Source organism: Furipterus horrens, unplaced genomic scaffold (assembly GCF_987537825.1).
Source record: "Furipterus horrens unplaced genomic scaffold, mFurHor1.1.pri manual_scaffold_2, whole genome shotgun sequence".
NCBI classification, from domain to species: domain Eukaryota; kingdom Metazoa; phylum Chordata; class Mammalia; order Chiroptera; family Furipteridae; genus Furipterus; species Furipterus horrens.
In genome coordinates this window covers 6,433,513-6,460,383 of record NW_028327172.1, presented here as the reverse complement: position 1 = coordinate 6,460,383, position 26,871 = coordinate 6,433,513, and the positions used below count along the sequence as shown (strand labels likewise).

The following is a 26,871-nucleotide window of genomic DNA, read 5'->3' as shown; positions in this document are numbered from 1 at the left end:
GACAGTGTCCCTGTACAGAAGGATCAGAGAAGAGAGTGGAGAAGGTCCCTGGGTGCCCTGCGTGGGAGCTGTAGGGAGTGGCTAACGGGGCAGTGTAGGCAGCCTCCTCAGTAGGGGCAGGTGCTTGGCAGGGAATAGAGGAAGAGAGGTGTGGGGCGGGAAGAGAGGGCAGGGAGATAGATGTACTTTTGTACCTGGGAGGGATTCCTTTCTTGCCCCAGGCCATGCCAGGTGCTACCTACCATCCCAGGTCATTTAATTCTGAGAACCCCCTTGGATCAAGATGGTGAAATGATTGCTATGGGTAGTCTCACTGTAGAAAAAACGAAAACAAAAAACCTGAGTCTCAGAAACCCTAGTTACCTTGCCAAGTCACAAACCCCAACGTAGCAGAGAGGGAGTTTAAACCCAGGCCATTCTGACTCCAAAGCAAGCAGGGCAGAGGCCACGACTGGAAGCAGACCCAGGGGCACTGCTGTGGCGCAGGAATAGGGCCTTCGGCTTTCTCAGTCTTTGAGGGGCCTGGATGATGTCACCTCCCGGGATTACTGGGCTCACCTCCCAGGTCTTGTCTGGTGTCCAGCAAATTCCAGCAGCCTGGGGGAAGGTGGGTGGACCCAAGAGTGGGGATTGGCAGAGAAGACAGGGCACCGTGGCAGTTCCCTGAAACAACTGACCATGAAGGGGGACTGCGCTGGGGTGGGAGTTGAGCCTCATTCCTACCTTGCCCCACTGCTTCATGCTTCCTGGCTCTGAAAATACTGACCCCTCCCCCAAAATCTTCTTGCCTCCTCCTCCTTCAAAAGTAAGTTTGTGATGTCCCCTTTCCACCTCAGCGGCTCTCCTCTGACCTTTGGCTACCTGCCTTTTTTGGCCCCCAGAGCGCTAGCCACCAGATCTTCTGACTAAGGAACAGGATACAGGTTGAAGATTCATTCTCGTCTACCTACATTCCTTCCAAGTTTCATCCAGCCTCACCCAGCTTTAAATACCACCCGTGTGCTCACCGTCCTAAAATATTTATCTCCTGCCGGAACCTTTTCCCCCGAGTTCCAGGCTCTGATGATCCCACACATCCATGTGAATACCTGAAAGGCATCTCAAAACAGACATGGTCAATACTGAATTCCTGATCTTTCCCTTATCCACCCCCACCTGGCTCCTTGCAGTCCTCCCCATCTCAGTCGAAGCCGTTTCATTTTTCCAGTAGCACAAGCTAAAAATCTGAAGGTATCTTAACTCTTCTCTTTCCCGCACACTGCACAACCACTCCGCAGGCGAGTCCCGTTGGCTCCCCCTTCAGCATGCACCGGGTCCTGACCCCTTCTCCCGCCGCCACTGCTCTCCAGCTGGTGCCAGCACCCCCTCTCCTGCCTTGGTTAGCAGTGGCCTCTGTACTGTCCTTCCTTTGACCTGGCCCCCACACTCTCCTCATCCCAGCAGCAGGTGATACTATAAGCAGCCCTACTGCTCCCCAACTCAAATTCCCTGATGGCATCCCAGCTCACTCTAGTCCCCAAGTCTTTCAAAAACTACCAGCCCTGCATGATCCTCTCCTTACCTGTTTGATTTCATGTCCTACTGTTCTGCTGGCCCACTGCTCCAAGCACACTGTACTTCCAGTTCCTCCAACATTCCAATCATGCTCCAGCTTGGAGGTTTGGCACTAGCCGTACCCCCTGCCTAGAATGCCCTTCCCTCAGGTATCCTAATGACTTGCCCACTTATGTCCTTTAGATCTTTTTTTTTTTTTAAGATTTTATTTATTTTTAGAGAGAGAGGGAGGGAGGGGGAAGAGAGGGAGAGAAACATCAATGTGGGGTTCCCTCTTGTGCGCCCCCAACTGGGGCCCTGGCCCACAACCCAGGCATGTGTCCTGACTGGGAATCGAACCTGTGACCCTTTGGTTCACACAGGCCAGCACTCAGTCCACTGAGCCACACCAGCCAGGGCTGTCCTTTAGATCTTGACTCAAATGTCATATCATGCTTGCCTTCCCCGAACAGCCTAGTTAAAACTATAAACCCTGGCCTTCCCTATCCTCCTTCCCTGCTTTATTTTCCTTCACAGAACCTATGTCATCTAATGCATTATACATCTATTCATCTATCTGCCTCCTCCCTCTAGTTCTGTGAAAGCAGTGTCTCTTCTATCTGTCATTGTTTTCTTTGCTGCTGGAGACAGTGCCTAGCATAAGGTAGGCACTCAGCAAATGTTGGGATAACAAGCAAAACTTGGCAAAGTCTTTGAAGCTTAAGTCTTGGGCAGTATTTCTCCTATTTTCACGTGTTCGATCTACCTGCAGAGCTCTCAGAAGGAAAGACTATGGCTCCACCCCTGTATTTTCTAGGGAGGGGTCCCAGGGGTGTATACAGTGCAGGAGCTCCCTGGGTAATTCTTATGCAGGTCAGGCGGGGGTCATATTTTGGTCTTCTAGGATAGACTGAAATACTGTCCGAGAAGCCTGGGGTCTCACTTTCACAGCACCACCCACTGTCCATTAAACAGTCGTTTCATGCGCGTTTTGGACTGCGACGGCCCTGGTCTCAGCACAGCGTACGTGCCAGTAAATGTTTGAGAGAGCCAATGAATGGAGGGTGAATGCATGGTGACAAGATGGATGAATTAATAACGGGACTCTGGTTAGAAAGGAATTTCAAGAGTTCACGATCTAAGTGGGAAAGTTTCCAAAGACTTCTTCTGTGCCCCGGGATTGCAGGAGGGGCTGGTACTTCAGAAGTCAGGGTGATTTGGTTGTCTGTGAAGTTGGCTGCTCCTCGGGCTGCCTGGGGCCGGGAGGGGCCGCAGAAATGCAGAACGCAAGGGCTGCGAGTCCACCCACCCGGCTGCCCAGAGGCGCACTTCTCTCAGCCGGGTGCAGCTGTTGCCATAGCTACAGACGCAGCCAGCCGAGGAGGGGGCGGGGTCGGGGTTACGTCATTCTTAGCGCGACGCTACTCTGTGGCTCCCGCCTCCCTCGGATGCGAGACCCTCGGCCCGCCTCTGGAGCTCTCCACCTGCACGTCTACACCCGCTCACCCCCCAACCCCGCACGTTGTGCGCACGCGCGGTGCCCACCAGGGCGCGCTGGGGAAGCCCGCGAGACGCATGCGCAGTGCTGGGCCCGCCGTCGCTCTGGTGTCGCCGCTGCCACCGTAGTCGCCGTTGTCGCCTCCCTGCCGGCAAGTGTGGGAAAGAGGAGCTGAGAGCCGCTGCCGCCGTTGCCGCCATGGGGGTGAGTGAGGCAGAGGGAGGAGACGCAAGGGCCCGGAACGCTTCTCGCTCCACTCATCCCCTGTACCCCCATTGTTCCTGAACCCCCCTCTCACGTGACCCCGACCCCCCTCCGGCCTCATGGGACCCTCCCCAATCCCCAGGTCACCCGGCTTACCCATTCTGAGTGTCCCCACGCTCGGCCAACCCTGGAATCCCCTGGGGAGCTCTCTTCTCTGGTCCCTACCCCCTCAGGTGCCCCCCGCCCTTCCCGTCGCGTCCGCCCTGCCTTCCTGGCGGACTTGTTATCTCCTTGGCCGTCCCCTCCCTCCGCGGTGATTTGGGGTATCGCCCCCACCCCCAAGGGTCACTGTCACCTGGTTGTCACCGGCTTCTCGGCTTGCCCTAGCCTGGAGGCACCTGAGGCCCACAGAAAAGAAGGCACTCAGCCAAGGTCACAGACGGGCCAGACTCCGACTTCAGTCTCCGAATCCCCTGCCGCTGAGTTTCCCGCTACGCAGATTCTCAGTAAAGCCGGTTTCCCTACTCTTTCGAAACCGCTCCGCCAGGTTCCTTCTGCCTCTACAACAGTCTCTTCCTTCCCAACAGAGGCCTGTCTTCACGGCCTCCCAGGCGCGTTCGTGGTGCTTATTATTTATTACCTGAGTCGTTAGCAGTCTTACTGCTGCAGGTGGCTTGGCAGGGGCGAAGCTGTGCAGAATGTGAGCAGGGTGCTGGTAATGGCCCGGCTGTGGATGGATAGTGGCCACCTGTTCTGGGCAAGGCTGCGCGGAGGTGCATTTTATGCCCTTCTCTGGCTCGTGCGGATAGAGGGTTGGCAGAAGTTATTCACCTGTTTCTGTGAGTTCATTTTCTAAGCATCATTCACTTCCTGTGTGTAGTACTGGTTTTTACATGGGATTACCCGGCCTTTAGGGATCCCTGACTTTGGAACCAGGACTCCCTCAGTTCCAGCCCCATTGACTGGCAAGTAGCATGACACTGTGCCTGTGACGTGGCCTTTGTGAGTTTGAATGTCCTCGTCTGTGGGATGAGGATGATGGTACCTGCCCCTTAGGATAGATGTGAGGTTTCAATGAGATAATCATTCTGTACACCAGAAGGTTGCAGGTTCAATCCCAGTCAGGGTGCATATGGGAGGCAACTGATTGATGTTTTTCTCACTCTAAAAAAAAAAAAAAAAAAAAAAAATCCTTGGGTGAGGATTGACAAAAAATGATAGTGGATGTGAATAGCCAAATAGGTGCCTCTTCAAGAGTGGCTATTATTTTTGCCTGCAGCCTTTACTTTAGTGATCTAATATAGATTTGTGCTATTTTTAGAAAGATTTAATTTATTTACTTTTTTAAAAGATCTTATTTTTATTTATTTGTAGAGAGAGGGGAAGGGAAGGAGAAAGAGAGGGAGAGAAACCGAGTGGTTGCCTCTCGTGCACCCGCAACTGGGGACCTGGCCTGCAACCCACACACGTGTCCTGACTGGGAATCGAACTGGTGACCTTTCGTTTTGCAGGCCAGTGTTCAGTCTGCTGAGCCACACCAGCCAGGGCTTACTTTTTAAAAGATTTTATTTATTTACTTTTAGAAAGGGGAAAGGAGGGAGAAAGTAAGAGAAACATCAATGTGTGAGAGATACATCAATCAGTTGCCTCTCGCGTGCCCCCATCCGCAACTCATGCATGTGCCCTGACTGGGAATTGAATGGCAGCCTTTGGGTTCTCAGGACAGTGTTCCATCCACTGAGCCACACCAGCTAGGGCATGTTTATTTATTTTTAGAAAGACGGGAAGGGAGGGAGAAAGAGAGGGAGAGAGACATCAGCGTGTGGTTGCCTCTCATGCATCCCCAACTGGGGACCTGGCCCTCAACCCAGGCATGTGCCCTGACTGGGAATTGAACTGGTGACCTTTCAGTTCACAGGCTGGCGCTCAATCCACTGAGCCACACCAGCCAGGGCAGATTTGTGCTATTTTTACTTTAACCCATTGGGTTTGCCCTTACTGTTATTAACTTGGATTTTTTTTTTCCTCACTGAAATAGTTATTGATTGAACAAATCAACTTGTTAGACAAAAATAGTTGTCTGCTCCATGTCAAAGCACTTTCTGTAATCCATGTCAAAACACATTAATCATGTTTTATGTAGAAAATCAAGTCTAGAGACTTCTGACATATTTAACCTAGACTGGCCCAAAACTCACTGCAGAAGGGAGACTTGGATTTTCCTCCCTGGAATACAGCTGGAAACCTCTCATTATCCTCATTTCTCGTGGATGGGGGCTATGGACACCCCCACTTCAGTGTCGGGGGGTCATCCTAGTGCTCACCCTTCAGCAGAGGGCCCCTCTCCTGTTGACAGCCTGACCTTAGGCTGAGGGACTGGTGTCACCGGGAGCGCCCTTCTGCTCAAAGTTCTTCCAATGGCACTGTCCCACATGTACTGTCTTTTAGGAATTGGAGTTTAGGCATCTCCCTTTGCCTAAAACAGAGGTTCTTTTCGGATCTTGGATACTTTGTGGGGTGGGGATGTGAACACTGAAAATCTAGGAGATGCAGAATCCCTTTTCGGAAAGGTGCCTCCTGCCCCCATCTGGGTGCTTTCTGTTTCTCTAACTTTCTCCGTGTCAGAGAACGGGATGTAGAGATGCTACTTTGGTAGGAAGAGCAAAGGGGCAGTTTCACAGCTGCATGTGAAAGCTTTTCTGTCATTCTTGATAGAAAGTGTCACGTGAATGTAACTGATGGAGCAGTGGACGGAGATGGACTCCAGGGCTCAAACCTGGATTTCAGTCTTGGATGATTCATCAGCTATGAACCTAGTGCCTACTGTTTGCTGAGCACCGTGTGTAAGTTGGCAAGTACAGTCTTCCCTCACTTATCGCGGGCATTGCGTTCTAGACCCCCCGCGGTGGGTGAAAATCCGCGAGGTAGGAACCTTACATTTATTTTAGTATTTATATATATTTCAAGGCTTTATAAACCCTTCCCACACACTTATAAACCGTTCCCAGCCCCTTATTAACCTTTCCCACTCCCTTATTAACCTTTCCCACACTTTTATAAACACTACTTATGTTCTTAAACATATTCTACACTCTTAAGCCTACGTAACTTTAACAACATGTATACAGTACCGCAAGTATCGCAAAATCCCTCGATATAGCGAAAAATCCGCGATAAATAATTATAATATTTTTAAAAATCCTGCGATACAGTGAGGCCGTGATAAGTGAACCGCAATATAGAGAGGGACTGCTGTAAAGCAGATGTGACCTTCACCTTAGGGAGTGGGGGGAGGGGGTCGCAGGGAGAATGCCCTTCCCTGGCTCTGTGACCCTGGGAGTTACCTAACCTCTCTGTGCCTCGGTTTTCTCATCAAAGAGGTGGGCGCACGTTCCTTGCTGAGTTACTATGAGGATGAAAATAAATCACCTTCTTTATTACTCATTGTTACTAAAGCACTAGCAGAGCGTCTGACTAGTGGGTCCTCGTTAGCCCCATTTTATGGATGAGGAAATGGAGGTTCAGAGAAACAGAGGAACTTGGCTGGAAAGAGATTCAGTAGGTTGCCCAGTCACACAGCTCGTAGGTGGAAGAGCTGAGGATCAAATCCACGTCTCTTGACTCCAAGCCCCACACTCTTCAGTATGTAAAGCTCCCTCGGGGAAGACACTTAGCCATGATGAGCTTTCCTGCTCACTGTGCTGATTTCCCATTTTAATTAGGAGAAGTTCCCTGTGTCCCTGCAGGACAGCCTCACCTCCGCAACACAGGGCAAAGCTAATTGGAACAGTGGGAGACCACTTTTCCTCCTGAGCGCCGGGCAGGAGGGGGAGCCCCTGCCTGTCGGGCCCAGCCTACTGCACCCCGCCTCGGAGCCCGTGTGCAGGCAGCAGCGCGCGTGGGGGGCTCTCTCGCTACCTGCAGTCTGGTGGCGTGGCGGCCCCGGGCCTCACTCCTAGGGTGGCCTGGCTCCCCTGTTCCCCTGCGTGAATGAGCCCGTAAAGCTCCCGCAGGCCCAGGAGTGGCCATCCTCTACTTGTGCTTAGGGAGATGAGGTCCTGTGGAGGGGACCCGGAGTCACGCTTTCCTCCCGGAGCCTGTGGGCCTTCGGTCGGTATCACGTTAGAGCTAGCAAGCATGCAGGGTGGAAGAAGGACGCTTGCTTCTGCTGGAAGGGGTGCTGGCTTCTGCCCCGTCCTTACTGCTGTTCTGTGAGGCCAGGGTTGCATTTCCGTTTTCCTGGACGTGGAGTTGCTTTCCCAGGTCATGCAGGGGGCGGCAAGGGGGGTGTTGTCCTGGCCCAATTGATGCCAAAGCTCGTGTTCTTGCTGCCCTGTCACACAGCCCTGTTCCTTCTGTCTCAGGGTCCCCTGTTCTTTGCCCCGACCTCAGTGTGGAGCTGGGGCGTGGAGTGGGACTGTGTTGGCATGTCATGCCAGCTGTTACCAGGCCAGAAAGGGTAACGAGAAATGAATTGCTGAGTAACTGCTTTGAGGGCTCTCGAGGTCCCAGTTTGACCTTAACCTTGGCGGGGCTGAGAAGCTCTTTGACACTGACGTAGGCCCTCCCGGTGGGAGATAGCATGGCTGGCGGGACAAACACTGCGTCTGTGGCCCAGCCCCTGAGATGGAGTCTCCCCACTGCCGTTTACCCTCTGGGCAACTCGGAACGAGTCACACTGTCCCTGTGAGCCTCAGTTTCCTCACGTGTAAGGGAGGTGATGTTTTCTGCCCTGGGAGTTGACCCAGGTAATGCCCTTTGCAAGCTGAGTGTGTCTCAGTGTTGTCTGGAAACCCAGGTTCCTGAAGAAAAGGATGGATGCTCTAAAACCCATAAGTGGGAGAGAGGAGCTAGTTCTGGATCTAGATCCAAGAGTTATGAAGGTTGTTCTCTTCTATTTGTTCCTTTCCTCTATAGAGAGGTAAGACCTGGGTTCTAGCCTAGCTCAGCCTGCAGGTAATAAATAGCTGGTTGTTGGACGGATTTATATCTAGAAGAGCAATCCCTGGGAGTTCCTGGTGTCTGAACTCCTGCCTCCCGGTTGCCTGAAGTAGATGTTGAGCAGTGTCATTCCTGGGGGAACCAAGAGCAGAATTTATCCTGAGAAACTGTCCCGGCAGCTGGTTTTCCAGCTCACCCTTTTCTGGGACCCGCCTTCCACTAAGGTGTGAGTGGAGGTAGCAGAAGCTCTCTCCGGTGGGCTCCAAGCCCTCTTACATGCCTTTGGGGTGTCCCTGAACCCCACTGGGTGGGCGAGCACCTCCAGTGGGGCGTGCTGCTCTGGTCCCAGGTGAGTATTAAGGGTCCCCCTCATCGGAGGAGGAAAGGAGACTGTTTTGCCCGAAGAGCCCAGGGACCGAAGAGCAGCAGAAAGAGGTTTGGGAAATATCTGTCACACTTCAGCGCCAGGCCCTTGCCCCGTGTCACCAGCTTTCTACAGGAGGACAAGAGGCTCCATTTGGGCCTGAGAGCCACACGTGAGCCTCCGGATGGGACGCGCTCTGATGCAGTCGTGCGCGGCCGGCTCCTGTGCGGTCGCCGCCTTCCTGTGCTCCTCGTGCTGCTGGTGGCTGCAGCCCGGCCTTGTTGACGTGTGTCAGCGTGGCCTCTGTCCCCAGGTGATCCCCGGGGCCCTTCGCTCAGCCCTGTGTGCCTCCCACTCGTTGGCCTTGGCTGAGCCACACTTCTGGGGAAGGACTCTGTCTCCTGCAGCGCAGTGCCTTGGCCCTGACTGAGAAAGGGGCGCAACTCCCCCAGACCAGAGCTCTGTCTCCCGAAGCTGGGAGACATTGAAAAGGCTGCGAATAAGCTGATACTTGGGAGCAGCTGTCGGCAGCTGCCTCAGGTGCCATCTCCTCCCTGACACCTGCCCTGAATCTGTCTAAGATTAGCTGTTCCCTTCTTAAGAGGGAATGGGTGAGTGCATTTCTTAGACACCTGCTGGGGGCCAGCTGTGCTGCGGGCTCATGCTCCACGGGGTCCCCACAGTGACCCGGCGGCCCCAGGGCTCGGTACTCTTCCTGACAACGAAGCTGCGACTTCTAGTGACGCTCCCAAGGCCTCATGACTAGAAGGCGCCCGGGTCTTTCCCACCCCCGCAGGTGTGCGGCTGCCTGGGGTTCCTGCTGCCGAGGCCGGGTCTGTGGACGCGGAGACAGACCCTTTGGTTTCTCAAGCCTTCGGCTGGCCCAAGCCCCTCAAGCCAGCTTTGCTTTTCTCTGTTGCAGAGGAAGTCGAGCAAAGCGAAGGAGAAGAAGCAGAAGCGTCTGGAGGAGCGAGCCGCCATGGACGCGGTCTGTGCCAAAGTGGACGCCGCCAACAGGGTGACTCTCCCTCCTTCCCAGTTCCTTCCTCCTGGAACCGCAACTTAGTTTATAATTTTCCTTCTTTTGGCACCACCCTGTGGCAGAATTGTGTCACTACCCACCCATATCTGCTGCCTCCTTGCCGAGCAAAGTGAGCCAACGTGAGCCTGGGAGAGGTCACCGGTGGGCCCGAGATTGGCCCGTATGTGCAGCGAGATGGGGGTTCACATGCAAGTGCTGCCCCTCTCTGTGGGTCTCCTTACCAGGAGAGGGTCTGGAGACATTTTTGTGCAGATTTTGCACTTGGGCGAGGAAACCTCTCTCGTAAAATGTGCTGTAGTTTTCTCATTCATCCCTTCAACCACTTACTGAGTGCCCGTGAAGTACCAGAGGCTGTTCGGGGGCTGGGAAGATGCAGCCACCTGATGGGCCGGCCTTCAGACTGAACCGGAGAGGTTCTGGTCGTCCTTCCTGCCCCCTTCACATCGCGTTTCTTCTCCTTTTAGCCCAATCAATAAATAGTCCATGTTTAAAAGGATGTGGCTCAGGGACATGAGTTCCCATTTTGGGTTTTGAGCAGGCGAGGTTAGTTGGGAGCTTCTTAGAAGTCACCAGGTGGGTCAGGTGGCCTCTCCTCTGTGGGTGGGTGAGTGGCGAGCAGGTTGTATGCCTGTGGGCCCGTGTTAGGGTTAGGCTGGTAAAGTCTTTTCCTAGCCTGACAGATGAAGCCGCCTTAACTCTCTCTGGCCTCCTTACCCAAGCCTCGGTCCTATGTGTGATTTCAGAGCTGGGCAGGAGGAGAGTCCATAGGAGAGAGGGGCTTGGCCCAGCAGTCAAGCCTCCCTCCGGGGGTCTGACCAGTGTCGGACTGCGGGGCAGAGCGTACACCTGTGCCGTGCGTGTGTTATTCCTCTTTTCTTGCCCTCCACAGCTTGGAGACCCTCTGGAGGCTTTCCCAGTGTTCAAGAAGTACGACCGAAATGGGTGAGTGTTCAGCATTCCTAACTTTGTGTCTGAGCGTCTTCAGGAGTTCACCTTCCCAGAATAGGCTTCCGCAGACTCAGGTTTTCCCATTCTTCTCTGTTAGGAAAAAGCAGAAGCGTGGCTGGTGCCCTGTGGATATAAAATCCCCCAAAGGGATCTATAAGTGAGCAAAGATTGCTGATGTCTCTAGGACTTGTTATTCTCTCTGGACAAAGCTTCATAGAGTGAAACCCTTGACAAATCATCTAGGCTGACTCCTTTTGTACAGGGGGAGACTGAGGCTTGGGGAAATGGAATGAGATTTCTGAGCTTACAGAGTTTCTCCGGGAGCCAAGGGGGCTTTTAATTCCCAGTTCAGTGCCCTTTCCCTCAGTGTATAAGTGTTAAAAGCCATTTACTGGCTTTGTGACGCTGGACACATTTCTTAACCTCTCTGTGCCTCCATAGCCTGATCAGAAATGGGTCTAATAAGAGGCTCCGTAATGGAGTCATCGGGAGGGTTAGGTGTGAAGTATCGTTGCCTGGAGCGTACTAGAAGTGAGATCAGGGTTGCTGTCATTGTGATCCGGCTTACGGTGGGGTCTGGGTTAAGGCCCGCCCCTCTCAGGAAGCAGACTCTTGTCTGACCAGGGACGCGTTGCCCGGGGGGAGGACGGGGAGGACGGGGTCTGCGGTCTCAGAGAATCGCAGCTGTGGGTTTGGATCATCACTGCCTCTTATTAGCTGTCCTTGGACAAGTCATTCTTGCTCTGCAAGCCCCATTTTCAGTTTTTTTAGTCTTGTTAAATGAAGCAAAGATGCTAAGTTTGCAAGGTGGTTTCAAGGAGAAAAGAGACTGCATCCAGCTTTGTAAATCGCAGCTGGTATGAGTCCTTAAATGAACAAGATAGATGAGTGAAGACTAGGAGGCAGCACTGTGTTTGCCTTTCATAGCTGTGTCTGAATCTCAGAGCATCGTATTAATTTATTCGCCCTCCTTTCGGTGTGTGATCAGACACCGTGCAGCTCCTGTGGTAGCTTTGTCACTCGGCTTCTGGGGGGGCCTTCGACATCGTTCAGAGCTCCCTTACTTGGAGAGTGCTGAGGGGCCCGTAGTCACACTCCTGCCGAGCCCCAGAAATGCAGAGCAGCTCTGAGGCAGTCATTGCCGGCTGCCCCTACGTTGGCCCCTCAGTGCGGGGGACTTGGTGTGGTTTGTGTGGCTGTGGTCCTGCTTTCGTGAACTGAAAGAACTCAGGTTGGTGGAGAGTCTCTCGTGTACGCAGCCGCCCTTCGGGAAGTACGTGGCCGAGACACTGTGGTGCTGCGTCTGGGCGTCTCTGATGGCTGCCCGGGCACTGTCTGCAGGGGAGGAGGGCCGTCTGAGCCAGGGAGCCCCATATTTATGATGCCGAGCAGTGTGTGGCTCGCGTGATGTGCCGGTCAGCAGAGGGGGGGTGGGAGCGTCCTCTGAGGGGTCATGTCAGGTCACTGTCAGGTTCAGTACGGGAGCTCCGTAAAGACTTCGAGTGGCTGACTTCGGTGCCTTCAGAATGTGGCGCTCAGTACCTAGAGAACGTGATTTTGCAGTTCGACCAGAGCATTTAACTATGATTTTCTCCAGTTCATTTAGAAGTAAGTAGATTGTTGATACCGTAACGCCTACAGCATTTGGTAGTTTGGGAAAACGCTGTGGGGCTGCACCTGTGCTCCCGTGTGATCAGCCGTGAGCACCTGCTGTGTCCTCAGGGGAGGCGGCAGGCGGCCCCCCTCAGAAGCGGCTGTGGACCATGGTCACCCAGGCACTTTCGGAGGAGAGGGGAAGAGAGAAGGAGGAGGTCCCCTGGGAGCCCAGGGAGGGATCCCATCAGAATTAAAGCAACAGGAAAATTGCCTTTGGGCAGGAACTAAGGAAACAGAGAAGATGGAGCACAGAATAGGGTGGAGAGAGCAAAGGGGACGCAGAGAAGGACAGGACTTTGTAAAGGGCCAGCCTGACGAGGGCCACGCCGGGGAGGCGGGGAATGGGACTTGAGGTCCGGTGATGAGCGCTGGTGGTCTCGGCCCAGAAGGCATAGTCCCTTCACGGGCGCCGCCTCCAGTCGTGCCCCGGGGGGCTTGGCTTGGCTTGCTTCTCCGTGCAGGCTCCCTGAGGTCAGGCGCAGCGCACTGGGGGGCTTCGGGGCCGTGGGCAGCCCTGGGCCTGGCCAGCTTCAGGGGCCTCCTTGCCTCCTCTCAGGCTCAACGTGTCCATTGAATGTAAGCGCGTGTCTGGGCTGGAGCCAGCCACCGTGGACTGGGCCTTCGACCTGACCAAGACCAACATGCAGACCATGTAAGCGCGCCCTGACCGCCGGGGCCTCTTGCCCGGGCCCGCTTCCTCTCCCGCAGCTCCCGTTGCTGACTGCCCCGCACCTTCCCAGGTATGAGCAAAGCGAGTGGGGCTGGAAGGACCGAGAAAAGCGGGAGGAAATGACCGATGACCGAGCCTGGTACCTCATTGCTTGGGAAAACAGTTCCGTCCCTGTTGCCTTTTCCCACTTCCGGTTTGACGTGGAGTGCGGGGATGAAGTCCTGTACTGGTAGGAGCCCCGCTGGGGGGGGTTGGGGGGGTGGCGCTGGTGCTGCTCTAGGTGCCCCGGCCGGGGGCTCCCCAGTGCCTGTCTGCGCCCCCGGGCTGCAGGGCCCCGGCTCTGCCCAGCAGCCCTGCGGCCTCTTCACCTTCACGGCTCTGCTCCCCCATGCAGCTACGAGGTGCAGCTGGAGAGCAAGGTGCGGCGGAAGGGCCTGGGCAAGTTCCTCATACAGATCCTGCAGCTCGTGGCCAACAGGTGAGGGCCGCCCCCGTGTCCCGCGGCTGGGGGGCGCTGCCTCCGGTGTCCGCCGTGCTGTGAGCCTCCGTGGGGGACAAGGCTCACGGGAAGGTTTTGGAAGAGAGGCTTCTAGAACCCTCTCAGGAAAGTCTCTGTCCTGCTGTGACCCCAGATTTTGTACATTTGCCTCAGTGCATCATGGGGAGACAGGGAGGCAGTGGGGGCCTACTACCTGCCCAGCCATCAGCACCCTAACGGAGGGAAGTCCCGGGCGCTGTGGGGACCCGGACAGGCTGGAGTCGGGCTCGGGTGCTTCCGAGGGGCACGTGGGGGCCGGCGGGCAGCGCACTGAGCAGCACCGCGCGGCCGCGGCCTCTTCCGCAAGGTGTCCTCCGCTCCCCTCCCAGCACACAGATGAAGAAGGTCATGCTGACCGTATTTAAGCACAACCACGGCGCCTACCAGTTCTTCAGGGAAGCGCTGCAGTAAGGAGCCGGGCCTGGGCGGTGGGGCTCTGCCTTCTCCCTGGCCCCAGCCCCCGTCATCCTGGTGTCTGAGCTCGTGATCAGTGGTCGTGGGGGCGAGGGGGGGTGGGTGAGCTGCCTCTGGCTTGGGGTCCTGCCCTCCTCCTGCACCCCCCTCCTAGGGGTCTCGTGAGTGTGGCTGGGGGGAAGGTTCTCAGGCCAGGGAGGAAGGCAGCCAGTCACCGCAACCGCCCTTTCCCCCGCCCGCCTGGCAGGTTCGAAATCGACGACTCCTCCCCCAGCGTGTCTGGTTGCTGCGGGGAAGACTGCTCCTACGAGATCCTGAGCCGGAGGACCAAGTTTGGGGACAGTCAGCAGTCCCACGCCGGTGGGCACTGTGGCGGCTGCTGCCACTGAGTCCCCAAGCCAGCACCCTCTCTCCAAGGCCTGCCCTCCCCCTGGCCTCACGCTGCCCGCCGAGTGCCCTCAGCTGCGGCCCCGCGGCCCTGCTCGGCCAGGCTGCACCCTGAGAGCGAGAGCCCCTGGAGCAGCGGCCCAAGCCGCCCTCCTCTCTCCTAGAAGAGCAGAATGCCAGGATGGGGCGCACGGGGGAGGACGCCGAGGGCAGAGCTGGCGGAGGCCAGGCACGAAGTCACCCTGGCACGGAGGCTGCCTTCTCACGCACTCTCGCGCCCTTGAGCCTAAGGTTCCCCAACTTCTCTGTAGCTGGATTCTCGACAACCACCCCTGCCTGTGTTTGGACAAATGGAATGTTTATACCCACCTTTATGGAAGTCCCAGAGCCCTGGCTCAGGGTCTGGCTGGTCCTCAAAGAGGAGTGGACTTGGTGTAAGGTCTGGGCATAGAGAGGCTTCAGAGATGCCTGCGCTTCGTGGACGGGCTGCCGTGACCGTGGGAGGGCCTTCTGTGCTACGACACAGGGAAGCAAGGGAGTGCTCCCTAGCTGTGCTTTCTGGACCCGCAGTGAGGAGTGGAGCCGTTCCAGGGCTCCAGCCGGGTCTGCGCAGAAGGCTGCCTCCCTCTTGGCTTCGCTGTCAGTGAGCGGGGCCGAAGGACCAGGAGCAAGGTGTCAAGGGGCCGCCTTTGTTTCTTTGGGCCTGCGGGCTCTGCTGCATTCTCAGCTTGACCTTTTGATCTTATGGCAGTGGCTCGAGTTTTTCATCCATGGGAAGAAGCCAGAGGTCCTGCTGTCCCCTCCATCGCCCCTCACCACTTCTCCCCTGCCTCTCACCTCCAGCCCAGATACCTCTGTTCTTACTCTCAAGGGGGAAATAACATCAGGGAGCCCCTCGTCTTCCCACAGAAGGGCCTCTCCTTCCTGGCAAACTCATTGCCGGTTCCTCTCATGTCTCGGTGCTGACAGCTCTGCAGGCTCTCTCTTCGGAGAGCCCCCAGCCAGCAGCAGGCCCCTGCCTGCACTCCCCAGCTTCGCCCCGCGCTGCCTCAGTGAGGCACTAGTGCCCCCGCCCTGGCCGGCGGCTCGGGCCCAGCAGGAAGGCCTCCCCGGGGTCCCCCTGTGGCATCAGGCTGGAGTGGGGGCAGGAGAGGCCTTCCCTCCCCTCTCACAGGACAGAGGGTGCGGGGTCAGGGCTTACACCCCTGGTCTCCAGCAGGCCTCGTTCCCCCTCCAGGGGGAAAGTGACCAAATCCTTATCTAGGAAAGAGCACCGAACGCCTCCCCTTAGACATCCTTGAGCTGGGCTTGAGGGAGCATCTTCCTAGCCTTCGTGAAGTTGCTGTCTGGAGGTCTGTGGGTCCTTCTGACCTCAGTCTGCTCCCAGCCCGCCCTGCGCCCCGACTCAGGCATCTGTGCTGATGGATCTTCCCGAGCTGTTCTTGCTTCTCCTGCAGATCTCTGCGTGTCCGGGGCTCTGTGCACAGCCTCCTGCGCCCCGCCCCCCCCCCCCCTGCTGAGCTGAGCACGTGCTGCTCGTGACCCTGCCAGCTGTGGGGGGGGTTCACTTCCTTGGAGAGGGCCCCGTGCTTTACACTGGAACAAGCCCACCTGCGTCCTTGTCCTCCTAGCTCCCAGGGGACTTTTCCCAAGGGGGAGCGTTTCTGTTTCTGGGAGGGCATTGGTGGGCTTCCAAGAATAATGGATGACAGAAGCATGTTGAGCAAGAGTGTTTCCTCTGACCTCTGTCTCTCAAAGGACAGGTAACTATTTATTGTCTTAGATCATGGATTTTTGATACCTCCCACTCCAGGGGACCCAAAGGAACCCCCAGTGTAAATCCCACATAAGGTGAGTTCCGCGCATGTTGTCTCTTCAGGTCATTGGACACCTGGCACCGAGGCCGCAGGTGGCTGCTCGGTGCCATGCCGGGCTCGTCTGGCCTCTGCCGGCCGCCTGCCGGAGGGCTGCGGGGCGGGCAGGGCGCTCCCCGCGGCCTGCAGGTCCCTGGTGTCTGTGTTGAGCCCACTCAGCTCCCAGCTGTCCGTCTCTCCACCGCCCCGGGTCTTGGTTATGAGAAGCATTGCGGGCCTCACCAGGCTTTTCTGTTTATTGTTTGTTTGGGGTACATTAAAATATTTTTAAAGATTTTTCTTTTAGTTGTATTCACTATTTCAGGTTATTTTTGTTGGTGTCAAATGTGCATATGACGTGTATGGTTTTTAACCCTTTCTGGGTGTTTTAGAGGAAACTTTGAAGATAAACGCCTTCTCGATATATATTTTTTCTTTAGCAACTTGTTATCACTGGAATCAAAGGGAAAAGCGATCTCTTTTTGCATTGGCTGTATTTGTATGTCACAAATAAAAGACGCTTTGTTCAGCTGCTGGGGTGGAGCCTGGTGCTGGTGTGCCGTGGGCAGGGCAGGCTCTGGGGACACCCTGGCTCCTCTGCCCCACTGTTGGGCCTGCACCCTGGGGGGCCTGTGGCTGTGACGCTCCCACACCCCTTCCTGTAGAAGAAGCCTTGGGCGTCTGGGGCGAGCAGCCGGAAGTAGGAACTGAGATGAAATACACGTGTTTTTGCGGCTTCCCAGAAGCCCTGGGTAGGGGTCAGATGTCTTCTGAGGGGCATCCACTTTGCCTCCTGGAGAGAGTCCCAAGCCAGCGTTGTGACTCCTGACATCTGTGGCTGAACGTAAATTTCAGGGCACTGTGTGGCAGTTGAATAGGTGATAGTGTCTGTTTCTTTCCTCCCTTCTACTTGACTGGGTTACTCAGAATATCCTTTGTCTCTTAAAAAAATTCCAGCCCCCTCTTCCCTCCACTCACAAAAGGCAAAGGCTCAAAGGAAGGCTAACTCATGTCACGCCTGGCAGGGCAGAGAAGTTATGAGCTGGGGAGGCTGCGTCCAGCCTCTCCAGTGGGACAGATGGAGCCATGCGGCTTCCCTCCCAGACAGGGCGCCTGCCTACCTGGCCTGGCCCAGGGCGAGCTGGGAGCAGAGGCAGGAAGTGGGTCAGGAGCCAGGACTCCGAAGCACCTCCTGTGGACGCTGACGGGGCTGGCCTGTCATGTTCCTGTGTGGCGATCACGTCAGCGGGAAGGTGGACAGGGAGGCTAGGATGGAAGTCCCAGGCCTCACGGAGTGTTTGTGTTCTGTAGGGTCAGTTATCTGGGGAAAGAGGAGCTGGGCCAGTAGCTGCCCAGTGGGTGCCAGCAGGTCATGGCCTCAGCCCTGTGGGCAGGGCCACACCCAGAGATGGTTTGTGCAGCTGTCTTATCTCAGGGGCACAAAGAAAGACGTCATCGTCCTTGGGCAGGAAGAGCATTTTGCTGGCTAATCCTACAGCAGATTTCTCATGTGACAAAAGGTTTCTTGTTTCTTGAAGGCTATTTTAATCCCAGGCCAGGAATACCTGGGAGTGATCATCCCCTTGCTGAGGATAAATGGCCAGAGTTGGAAAGGGTGGGACCCTCCCTGCATCTTCTGTGCCCTTGCCCTTCCTAAGTGGCCAGGCCTGCTTTTTGGTCCTCCGCAGGGGCTGCCTCGTGCCTCTGCCTCCACCATTCCCTCCCCCTCCAGCTGCAGCTCAAGCTTCTCTGCTCAGGTAGCACTTGCAGAAATGCCACACCTTCAGTGAGCAGGGGGAGCAATAGGCACCCGGGCTGCGTGAGTGGTCAGAGCCTGAGCCGGTTTCCCCAGTGGACGGAGCCTGGGCGCCAGATGGTGTCGGCTGCCGGGCTCTGCAGGTGGTCCGTGCCCACGAGGGCAGGGTTACCCTCGCTGCTTGTGCTTCCTCTCCATGTGCCACGGGCCGTTCCTATACTACCTGGGGGCCGGCTGGACAGCCCAAAGCAGACATGTTGCTGCTTGGCTGTGACGAGGGGCTGGCATTTGGTGAGCCCCTGCTACCCAAGTGACAACTCACACTCAGCTCTCCTGTGGGCTGGGCACGGTGGGATGCTGACTCATGTTAATGCTTCCAGCAGCCCTATTCTATCCCAGTGCTGCTATTCTCAATGTAAAGGCCAATTAGGAGTCCCAGAGTGTAAAGTAACTTGTTCCTGGTCCTAGGGGTCCGGAAGATTTGAACCCAGGGGAGGTGGTGGTATCCATTCAACAGCTAGGTGACCGGAAGCTCAGGAAAGCTCAGTGAGACAGCGGCAAGCCAAGGAGCTCCGCTCTGCCTGGCTCACAGTCCCGTCCCTCCCCAAGCCGCCTGCCCCACAGAGGCTGAGTTTCCGCTTCCTGAGGAAGAGCCTTCTGCCCCTGCAGCCCCTCCATGAATAGGAGGCTCCCTTCTTCCTCCCCACCTTGGTCTTCATGGAGCTGCGGGTCAGCGCAGTGATCTCCGACATCACTCTTAGCGCCCCGGTACGTGGTTGTGCCCCAGGTGGGATGTTGGCATCCAGGTTTCTGCAGACGCTGATGTCACATTTCATGATGGAGTTGTAGGTTGTCTTGCTGGTCCTCACAAGGTAGAGGCCCCTGCTGGTCTCCAGGCCCTGTCTTCCCTCTCAGGGCTTGGCCTAGACGGACAAAGCTGACCTGTCGCTGACCGAGTGGGTTGCTCTCACCTGAGAGAGCGGTTCCTTCTGTCCCATGCAGGGGGCTGCCGGGAAGGAGGGGGACAAGTTGAGAAGGCCAGGATGGAGCAGGGGCTGCCTGTGAGACTTACCCACAAAGGAGGGTTGGAAGAGGGTCTTGGGACAGGGGAAGTGCCTGTTGCCAGCTCCTAGTTCTTCAGAGAGGAGGACGAGGCAGCCGCAGCTATCCTGTGTTCAGAGTCCAGGGCCACACACCCCAGCTTTTCCCTGGTGCCTCTGCAGGATCTCCTGCTCGGCTGGATGGGGAGGAGAGGGTGATGAACTAGGGGAGAGGCAGGCCATGCGCCTGACACCTGCAGCCCAGCTTAGGCCTCTGGGATCCGGCCCCTCTGAATCCGATCACCTGACTGGGGAGGGCGAGTGGCGCGTCGGGGAGCCCGTCCCCTGCACGTGTGTGCACACACTCCATTTCCTCGGCTCTCCTGTGTGGAAGTGGACAAGGTGAACCTGTGAACCTGAGCTGGGGCTTTAGGAATCCCTGCTGTGAGATCTTAATTACATGAAGATGAGCGTTTACTGCGGTCTGGCAGGGAAGGGCTGCCCCTGCAGGACTGAGGTGCACCATGCTCCCTGGAGGCTGCCCCGAGGTTGGAGGGGGGAGGCCCTGAAGGAAGGGACCAGGCTGGGAAGGGCCTGGAGCCTCTGTGGAATGGGGTTGGGGGGCCATACCTTGAGCCAAGGTGAGGGAGCAGAGCTGCAGCTGGCTGCGGCTGCCCTGGGGGACGGGGCGCTGTGCTCCGCCCCACGACCGTTAGCCCCAGGGTCCCAGAAGGAGGGTGGGTGTGCCAGGCCTTGTACCCAGGTGTGGTCCTGCCCTGGCCCAGGGGCACTGTTGCCAGGAGTGGTCCTTGGGGGGTGGCCCATTCACCCCAGCGGTGATAAGTAGCCACGTTCAAGGAGAACCTTTGGGAAGCAGTGAGGTCCCAGCCCACTGCAGGCGCTGGAAGGTGAGGGGCAGCGAGTAGCTCTCAGACATGGAGGGGTGCGGGGGCCCAGGGATGGAGCTCTCAGGTGCAGGGCCTGGGGCTCTCGGGGAGCCTAGTCGTGAGACAGGGTGTTTGGAACAGTGAAAAGGAGTGGGGGACTCGCCTTGAGCTAGAGGTTGGAGAGAGGGCTGGAGGCAAGGGGAGGTCCTGAAGGGCTTGAAGTTGTGAGTCCAGACTGGGAGCCCAAAAGACAGAGGGGTTTGGATGTGGGGTCCCAACAGGGCAGGGTTGAGGCCCGGGCATCGTCCTCGCGGTGGGGCAGCCAGGGGTTGCTGCAGCGGCACAGGCTTGGGTGGCCGCCTGCATGGCGGCAAGGGTGAAGGTCTTCAGCGTGACCTGGGTCATCTTGCTGTTGGCTTTAGGCTTGAGTGGGGCCCTGATGAGCAGCGCCTCTGCTGTTCCCAGGCCATGCACAGCTTGCAGAAGCTCCCTGTTGTCCCAGTTGGTGATGATGCCACAGTTCGTGGAGCACTGGAGTGTCAGGATGCCATCCATGCCTGCTGGGCACATTCTTGGCCATATGAGTCCTTCTGACTCATGCCCACCATGACACCCCCAGGGGCTACAGGGAGGGGAGGCCTTGGGTGTGCTTGGGAGGTGGTCAGGCCTAGCAGCTCCGCCGCTCTCTGGGGCTCAGTTTACCCATGTGTGCCATCGGGGCTGGTGTGGAGGGAAGGGGCAGCACACAGAATTGGAGATCTGACTGCCAGCTTTGGGGGACAGGGCTGTGGACCCGCCCTCCCCAGGGAAGCCGGCCTTTGCCAAGCTGGAGTTGTCACACATGTATGAGGTGATCCAGTCCTTGTCACACATGGCCGCTGGCTGTGGTTTGTAGGCCGGAAGGGGTTAACCAGCACCTGGCTCCCTGTGGGGGGGTGTACCCCCAGCCCACATCCTCCCTGTGCCTTGGCAACCTACCTTTCCAGCAGGACCCCCAGGGCTCTTCCAGCCAGGACAGCAGGACAGCAGAGTCCCACTGGGGAAAGCAGCACCTCCTCCCCTCCCTGCCCCCCACCTCTACGCCTTCTCCATGTCACTCTTCAGATGGTCACATCAGGGCCCACCCCCTGGACTTCTGGAGCCAGGAAGAGCAGATGCCCCCTCCAGGACTCTGCGTCATCCCAGTTCCACCTGCACCCCAGGGACTCCTTGCTCCTCGTTGGGGACATCCCAGACCAGTGCTGGCTCAGTTTCCCAGACCAGCCTTTCTCTTCTGAAGAGCTGGACGCCCCCGGTCTCTTTCTCTTGGACCTCGCAAGAATTTCCCCGTTTTTGCAGCTGGCGTTGCTAAGGCCTATGTCGGGAAGGGGAGGTAAGTCATCAAATCAGTGTCGGACCTGTGGCCAACCCCCACCCCTGCCCCTCTTGGACCCTCCTCCTTTGGACACTGGGGCTCCTCCTGCTACTCCCACCCAGGAAGACAGTCCCTCAGGGCTTAAAGAGAGGCTGCAGCTGCCCTCAGCAAGAGTCCTGGGCGGGCTCCTTCGCCCTGCAATCTTTTCCCTGGCCAGCCCTTGGGCTCAGTGCCTGGCACCCACTGGACATGCCAGGAGAGACCAGGCCAGTGGGGAAACTGGAGACTCCTATCTTGCAGTCATACCAGCTCTGTGTCAGATGCTCTGGGAGGTGTTGGGGGATGCTAAGGGATTTCTACCTGCTGGCCCCATAGGGCTGGGGTTCGGCCCCCTCCCCAGGACTCACGAGCTCCATATTTGGACAGAGCAGTTGCTGGACTGGAGCCTCAAATAGACAGGTCCAGGCCTAGGTTGGGCCCCAGTGGGTCTGGGGGTCAGCTCTGGTATGGGGTACCTGAAATCTTCCCAGCCCATATATGACCATCAGGGCCTGGGGGCCTGGCTTGCAAAGCTGATCTCAGGAGTGGGGTCCAGCTCCCCTACTATTCTTAAGGCTTGAGATCTGTTCCTACTGCCCTACTCAAGGAAGAGAGAGTTGGGGGAGAGCTTGGACCTTTGGGTCAGAACCAGCACCCAGGCTGGGACCTCTGGGCCTCCCCAATGCACAGAGAGACTCCCAGCAATCCAGCATGGTGGGCAGTCCTGGGGTGGAAGAGTGAGCAGAGCAGTTCGCAGGGTGAGAGGACATCCTTGTCCTATTGTGAGAAATGCTCTCAATAAAAACCAGGACACGGGACTTGGGCAGCAAAGCAAGGCGTTTGTTAACCAGTCTGCAGAGTCGGGAACACCCTCAGCCAGGAGAATGTGTGCACAAAGTAGACAAAGAAAACTGGTTTTATAGTAATGCGATTAGCTCCCCTCCCTAACAAGATTAGCTCCCACCCCTTCTCCCCCATTTCTCCATTACTGGTTAATCCAGGTTCACAATCTAACACAATTAACTACTTAACTCAGGGTGTGATTAAGTAAGGGTAATCCAGTTATAGGTCTATCTCCAACTTATTTGCAGTTATCTAGCTACATCTTCCCATTTCCCTGTTGGTGACAACAGTCTTCCTCCTTTTGATCCCAGAAGTATGTGTGAGGAGCTACAGAATGTCGGAATGTGGTTTCCTCGCCCCTTTTCCATGATGCATCTGTTAATGATCTACTGGTTTGAGAGTCACTGACTTGCTTCTTTATCCCTAACACTATGGAAGCCTGTTCAAGGTCCCTACCTTCCAGGGAGTCTGTCGCCCATGAAGCAAACCTCCCTCACTGGACTAGCAAAACGCCTCTTCTTGCTTGCTTATTCTCGGGCTGTAAGAATTGCCCAATGTGCAATGTGGGAAAACAGGAGAAAAAGACCAAAAATTTTCCACTCTAGACACCACTGCTGTTCACAATTTGTGCGTCCTTCTCGCCTCTCATCTCTGCAGATCTGTTCCTCTAGATACTGTTTCTTTGTTTTAGAAAAACAAGATCAGCCCTGGCTGGTGTGGTTCTGTCGGTTGGGCATCATTCTGCAAAGCAAAAGGCTGCCGGTTCAATTTCCAGTCAGGGCACATGCCTGAGTTTCGGGTTCAGTACCCGGTTGGGGTGTGGGAGTGAGGCAACCGATGGATGTTTCTCGTCCTCTCTTTCCCTCTCTTTTCCCCTCTCTCTAAAGTAAATAAAATCTTTTTAAAAAGCAGAAGCAAAGCAAGATCATGTTGCAGTGTTTCCCTTGCTCTTTCTTGTCCGTCTTCGAACTGTGGTCACAGGAAGGGGGCAGGCACGCAGAAATGTGCACAAGTTGTGACTGTCCGGCTGCCCGTGCTGGACTTATCACAGGGGGAACACGTTCGTGTAACCGGCACCCAGAAGTGCCATCACGCCTCTCCCAGTCCCTACGCCTTCCCACTTCCCCCAGGACCCCCACTACCTGTCACAGGCCTCCCCTTAGTCCTGCCTGTTGCCCTTTATGGAAATAGGGCCACGCAGTCTGCCTGGCCTCTGAGTCAACGCTACGTCTGTGGGAACAGCTCCTGCCGTGGCTGTGAATTGTTCGTTTTCACTCCATAGAGAGATTGGTTGTGTAAAGCACCACAAGGTTCGCCGCTCTCTTTTCAAAGATCTGTCTCTGTTTTTGCGAGGGGTGGGTTGCTGGGGTGCTGGGGGCAGAGCAGAGACGTTAGCATTCATCCAACAGACCTGGGTGCAAATTGTACTGAAGCTTTGCCAGCCTCCTTCTTTCTGATGGGGTTTCTGAGAGGAACCATATCGCAGTGGCCATGAGGAAAGCCCTGGAACAGATGTTCCTGTCCCACAGGTGGTCACTCCTTTGCCTCCAGCCCCTGGTGAAGGAGGTGGATGTGCATTTCCCCAGGGAACCACGGAGAGGCCAGTAAGCCCAGTAGGGCAGTAGGGAGGTTCCTGTCCCTTCCTTCTCCTGGTGGCCAGCGGCTGGGGCCTGGTGTCCCTGCCCTGTGCCCCTAGGCTGCCCTTTGAGATAGGGAAGGAGGGATTTGGAAGAATCTGTCCTGGGCTGTTGGCCAGAGCCTGAGGGCAGGGTGGGGGCAGGGAGCCTGGGGTGGGGTTGGGGGTGCTGGGCTGAGACTGCTGGACATTACCAATCCCAGTGAGTGTGGAGGACAGAAGAGGGGAGGGGTGACGGAGGGCCCTGGGTAGCGCGGTCTAGGAGCCCATTCTGCCAGAGGAAGCTCGGGCACAGCCTGCCCTTTGGGGTTCTCACTCCGAGTCCATTGCCACCTTTCTGTAAGCCTCCCTCCCTGCTCCCACGGGGCTGAGGTTTCTTCAAAGTTCCTGTTTTTCAAGTCCCTTGCCAGCCCAGCTCACCCCCACCTCTTGATGGCAGCCTTTGATCCTTATATCAAAATGGGAACTTCTGGAAACTGGCCTGCATATCAGCTTGTGTGATGGTTAAAAGCGTGGGGTTTGGAGCAGATAGACCCGCCCTGGAATCTTGCCTAGGCAGCCTGGTAGCTGCATGACCTTCAGGAGGTCACCCAGTTCCCCAGGCTTTTCTCCACCTTTGTAAAAAGACATTGAAATAATAGCATCCCCCTCATGACCTTGTTGTGGAGATTAAATGAGGATGAACCTGGTTCAGTTCAGTGGCTGGCTCCTCCTTTCCCATTGGCCTTGTCCCTGCTGTTCAATCTGCTGTGATTCATAAATGTCTGAGTGTTGGACGTGTGCCAGGCCCTTTGGAGAACGAGACGAACTCTGACCTCAGGTGGCCCTCCAGTCCAGGGATGGCGACCAACTCTATGGGTCGGCTGTCACAGAGGCTGCTGGGCACAGAGGGAAGGCCACCCCATCACTTTCCATCTCACCATTGCTCTCTCAGTGGCTTCTCACTCCGTGCTTGTTTATTGTCTCTCCCCGCAGGAATGTCAGTTCTGTGATAGGGAGTCCGGGTTCACTGCAGGTCCAGCAGTTCCTGGAACACAGTAGGGCCTAGTAAATATTTGTTGAGTAAAGTAAGCTGTGTCAGTAAGTGGAGGCCTGGAAGTAGGAGTTAAGAGCAGTGAAAAAGGAAGGCTAGGTAAGAGTTGAAAAGTGTTCAGGATCGGGTTGGCCAAAAGTTTGTTTAGTTTTTTCCATAAAATAAGACACATTTTTCATTTTCACCAATAACTTCATCGATTGGATATTTTGAGTATGTCAGCTGTCTCTCCCTATTGGCTTCTAGTGGGTAGAGGCCAGGGTTGCTGCTAAACATCTCCAATGCATAAGACAGACCCACAGCAAAGAATTATTTGGCCACAACGGCAATAGTACCAAGAAACTTTGCAAACCACTTTTGACACACTTGATCAGTCACTGCACCTTCTCCATATACTGCACAAATCTTTTTAAAAAATATTAACGGACTTATTTTTAGAGAGAGGGAAAGAGAGGGAGAAAGCAAGGGAGAGAAACATCAATGTGTGGTTGCCCCTCATGCGCCCCCAACTTGGGGCCTGGCCTGCAATCCAAGCATGTGCCCTGACTGGGAATTGAACCCACAACTCTTTGGTTCACAGGCCAGCGCTCAATCCACTGAGCCACACCAGCCAGGGTTATAGAAGTTGTTTTCTTTTAATTTTATTTTTGTTTTTGCATTTTAGTTGTTTTTACCTTTCTTGAAATAATAAAGCATGATATGCCAAAAATGTTGCATATTTTCTTCCATTTTCAATATTAAAGTGGCTGCACAAAATTCACTTATTTTTTTTAAAAATTACTTATTTGTTTGTTTATTTACTTATTTATTTTTAGAGAGAGGGGAAAAGAGAAAGAGAGGGAGAGAAACATCACTGTGTGGTTGCCTCTCGCTCGTGCCCCCAACTGGGGACGTGACGTGCAACCTAGTTATGTGCCCTTGTTACAGAAACGGGGGAGTCCAAAAATCCCCAGAGTTTGCGGCTGGGGGATAGGGAGAAGGAAGTAGCTTTCAGAATGCCTCCACATACCTGAGGCTGGTGGCTAGTGTCTTTCTTATGCAAAATGGCTTTAAAGCATCCAAAGCCTCAGGAAGATGGGAGGGGTCTTGAACCAGGGGTTGGCACGGAAAAAGCACACAGAGCCTACGTAAGGTTCTGTGAATGGTCAGAACTGTTTGCAACGCCCACTGAGTCAGAGGATGCAGTCAGGGATATATAAGCAGCTGCGGACATTTTAGCTCTCACTCGATCTCCTGTGCTCCCTCCATGTGGCTTGGAGAAGGGGTCTCCAGACTGCTTTAAAGGGCTCTTGCCATGGGGTTTTGAGAAGGAGAGGAGATCAATGCGGTTTGCACGAGAAGGCAGTTTACAAGGAGGCTGAGAATTCAGGCAGTTCTGCATTGAGAGCCAGAGGGCACCACAGCACATAAAGGACCTCCCCAATCAGAACTGAGTGATTGGCAGCTGCTGGTAAAGCTGAACTGTGTTTGGAAAGTAGGGGAACCTGTGTTTCTGACCTTCCTAAGACTGGCCAGGTTTGGTAGGGGGGAGGCAAGGATATGTGTTTATGGGTGTTTTAAAGAACATAAGACTTAACAGCAGAAATCTGTAAATAGCTAAATCTATATAACTGTTAAATAAACAATTCTTGTTCTTTTCACTAAACTCTGATATTGAGTTATAATTTTGGCGGCGGGCAATCTGGCCCCTAACTAAAGAGCCCGTGGGTTTGTTTTCAGTTGGAGCAGCCCAGGGGTTCTGTAACACCCTGACTGGGAATCGAACCAAGTGGGAATCGAATCAGCGACACTTGGTTCACAGGCCGATGCTCAGTCCACTGAGCCACAACAGGCAGGGTTAAAATTCACTTATTTTGATTTTTTTTTTTTAATGCACGCTGATATGACATCTGTCACAATGCAATCTAACAAAATTGTATCAAATGAAGTTAAAAACAACTAAGCACTACTAGAGCCATGGTATGGGGAAAAAAAACCAAAGAAATGTTTTGGCCAACCCAATAGATGCAAAGGAGATACAAAGAAGCAAAAGGCTTGGGACAGGGTGGAGTGGAGAGGATGAGGACCAATGAACAAGGAGGAAGGTGTAGAATATTTAGAGATGAGGCTGGAGCGTGACATCCAGAAATTAGGGTTTGGGCTAGTAAACAATGCGAACTACTGAAAGGAGCTGTATGATTTGGTTAGATTTATGTTTAAAAAGAAGGAAAGGGATGGAGAGAGGAAGGGAGGACG

General features: G+C 55.2%; 1 protein-coding gene and 2 long non-coding RNA genes across 5 annotated transcripts; 2 read left to right on the top strand and 1 right to left on the bottom strand.

The window, feature by feature from the left end:
* Positions 1-248: 248 nt before the first annotated feature.
* LOC150017585 (uncharacterized) lies at positions 249-1,124 on the bottom strand. Its single transcript, XR_016509162.1, has 3 exons — positions 1,008-1,124; positions 559-663; positions 249-313 (listed from the first exon to the last, which is right to left on the bottom strand). It is a non-coding gene; the product is annotated as an uncharacterized LOC150017585 (long non-coding RNA).
* A 1,849-nt stretch (positions 1,125-2,973) lies between these two features.
* NAA40 (N-alpha-acetyltransferase 40, NatD catalytic subunit) lies at positions 2,974-16,348 on the top strand. Of its 3 annotated transcripts, XM_090259683.1 has the most exons (9): positions 2,976-3,235; positions 9,463-9,558; positions 10,472-10,524; positions 12,743-12,838; positions 12,927-13,085; positions 13,251-13,334; positions 13,724-13,801; positions 14,056-14,168; positions 15,979-16,348. In XM_090259683.1, exons 1-9 carry the CDS (start codon positions 3,230-3,232, stop codon positions 16,032-16,034), a joined length of 741 nt encoding a protein of 246 aa, XP_090115809.1. In that variant the 5' UTR covers positions 2,976-3,229; the 3' UTR covers positions 16,035-16,348. The 3 variants fall into 3 exon arrangements, with proteins under 3 accessions (XP_090115799.1, XP_090115809.1, XP_090115791.1); XM_090259673.1 differs by lacking the exon at positions 15,979-16,348 and having other exon boundaries at positions 2,974-3,235; positions 12,927-12,995; positions 14,056-14,872; XM_090259665.1 differs by lacking the exon at positions 15,979-16,348 and having other exon boundaries at positions 14,056-14,872.
* A 1,700-nt stretch (positions 16,349-18,048) lies between these two features.
* Positions 18,049-22,874, top strand: LOC150017583 (uncharacterized). The gene is made up of 3 exons (XR_016509161.1): positions 18,049-18,572; positions 20,836-21,103; positions 22,216-22,874. It is a non-coding gene; the product is annotated as an uncharacterized LOC150017583 (long non-coding RNA).
* The last annotated feature ends 3,997 nt before the right edge of the window (positions 22,875-26,871 follow it).

Coding starts and splice junctions, on each gene's coding strand:
- NAA40 (XM_090259683.1), top strand. Junction 13,086..13,250: donor GGGGATGAAGTCCTGTACTG/GTAGGAGCCCCG, acceptor TCCCCCATGCAG/CTACGAGGTGCAGCTGGAGA. Junction 13,802..14,055: donor TTCTTCAGGGAAGCGCTGCA/GTAAGGAGCCGG, acceptor CCCGCCTGGCAG/GTTCGAAATCGACGACTCCT.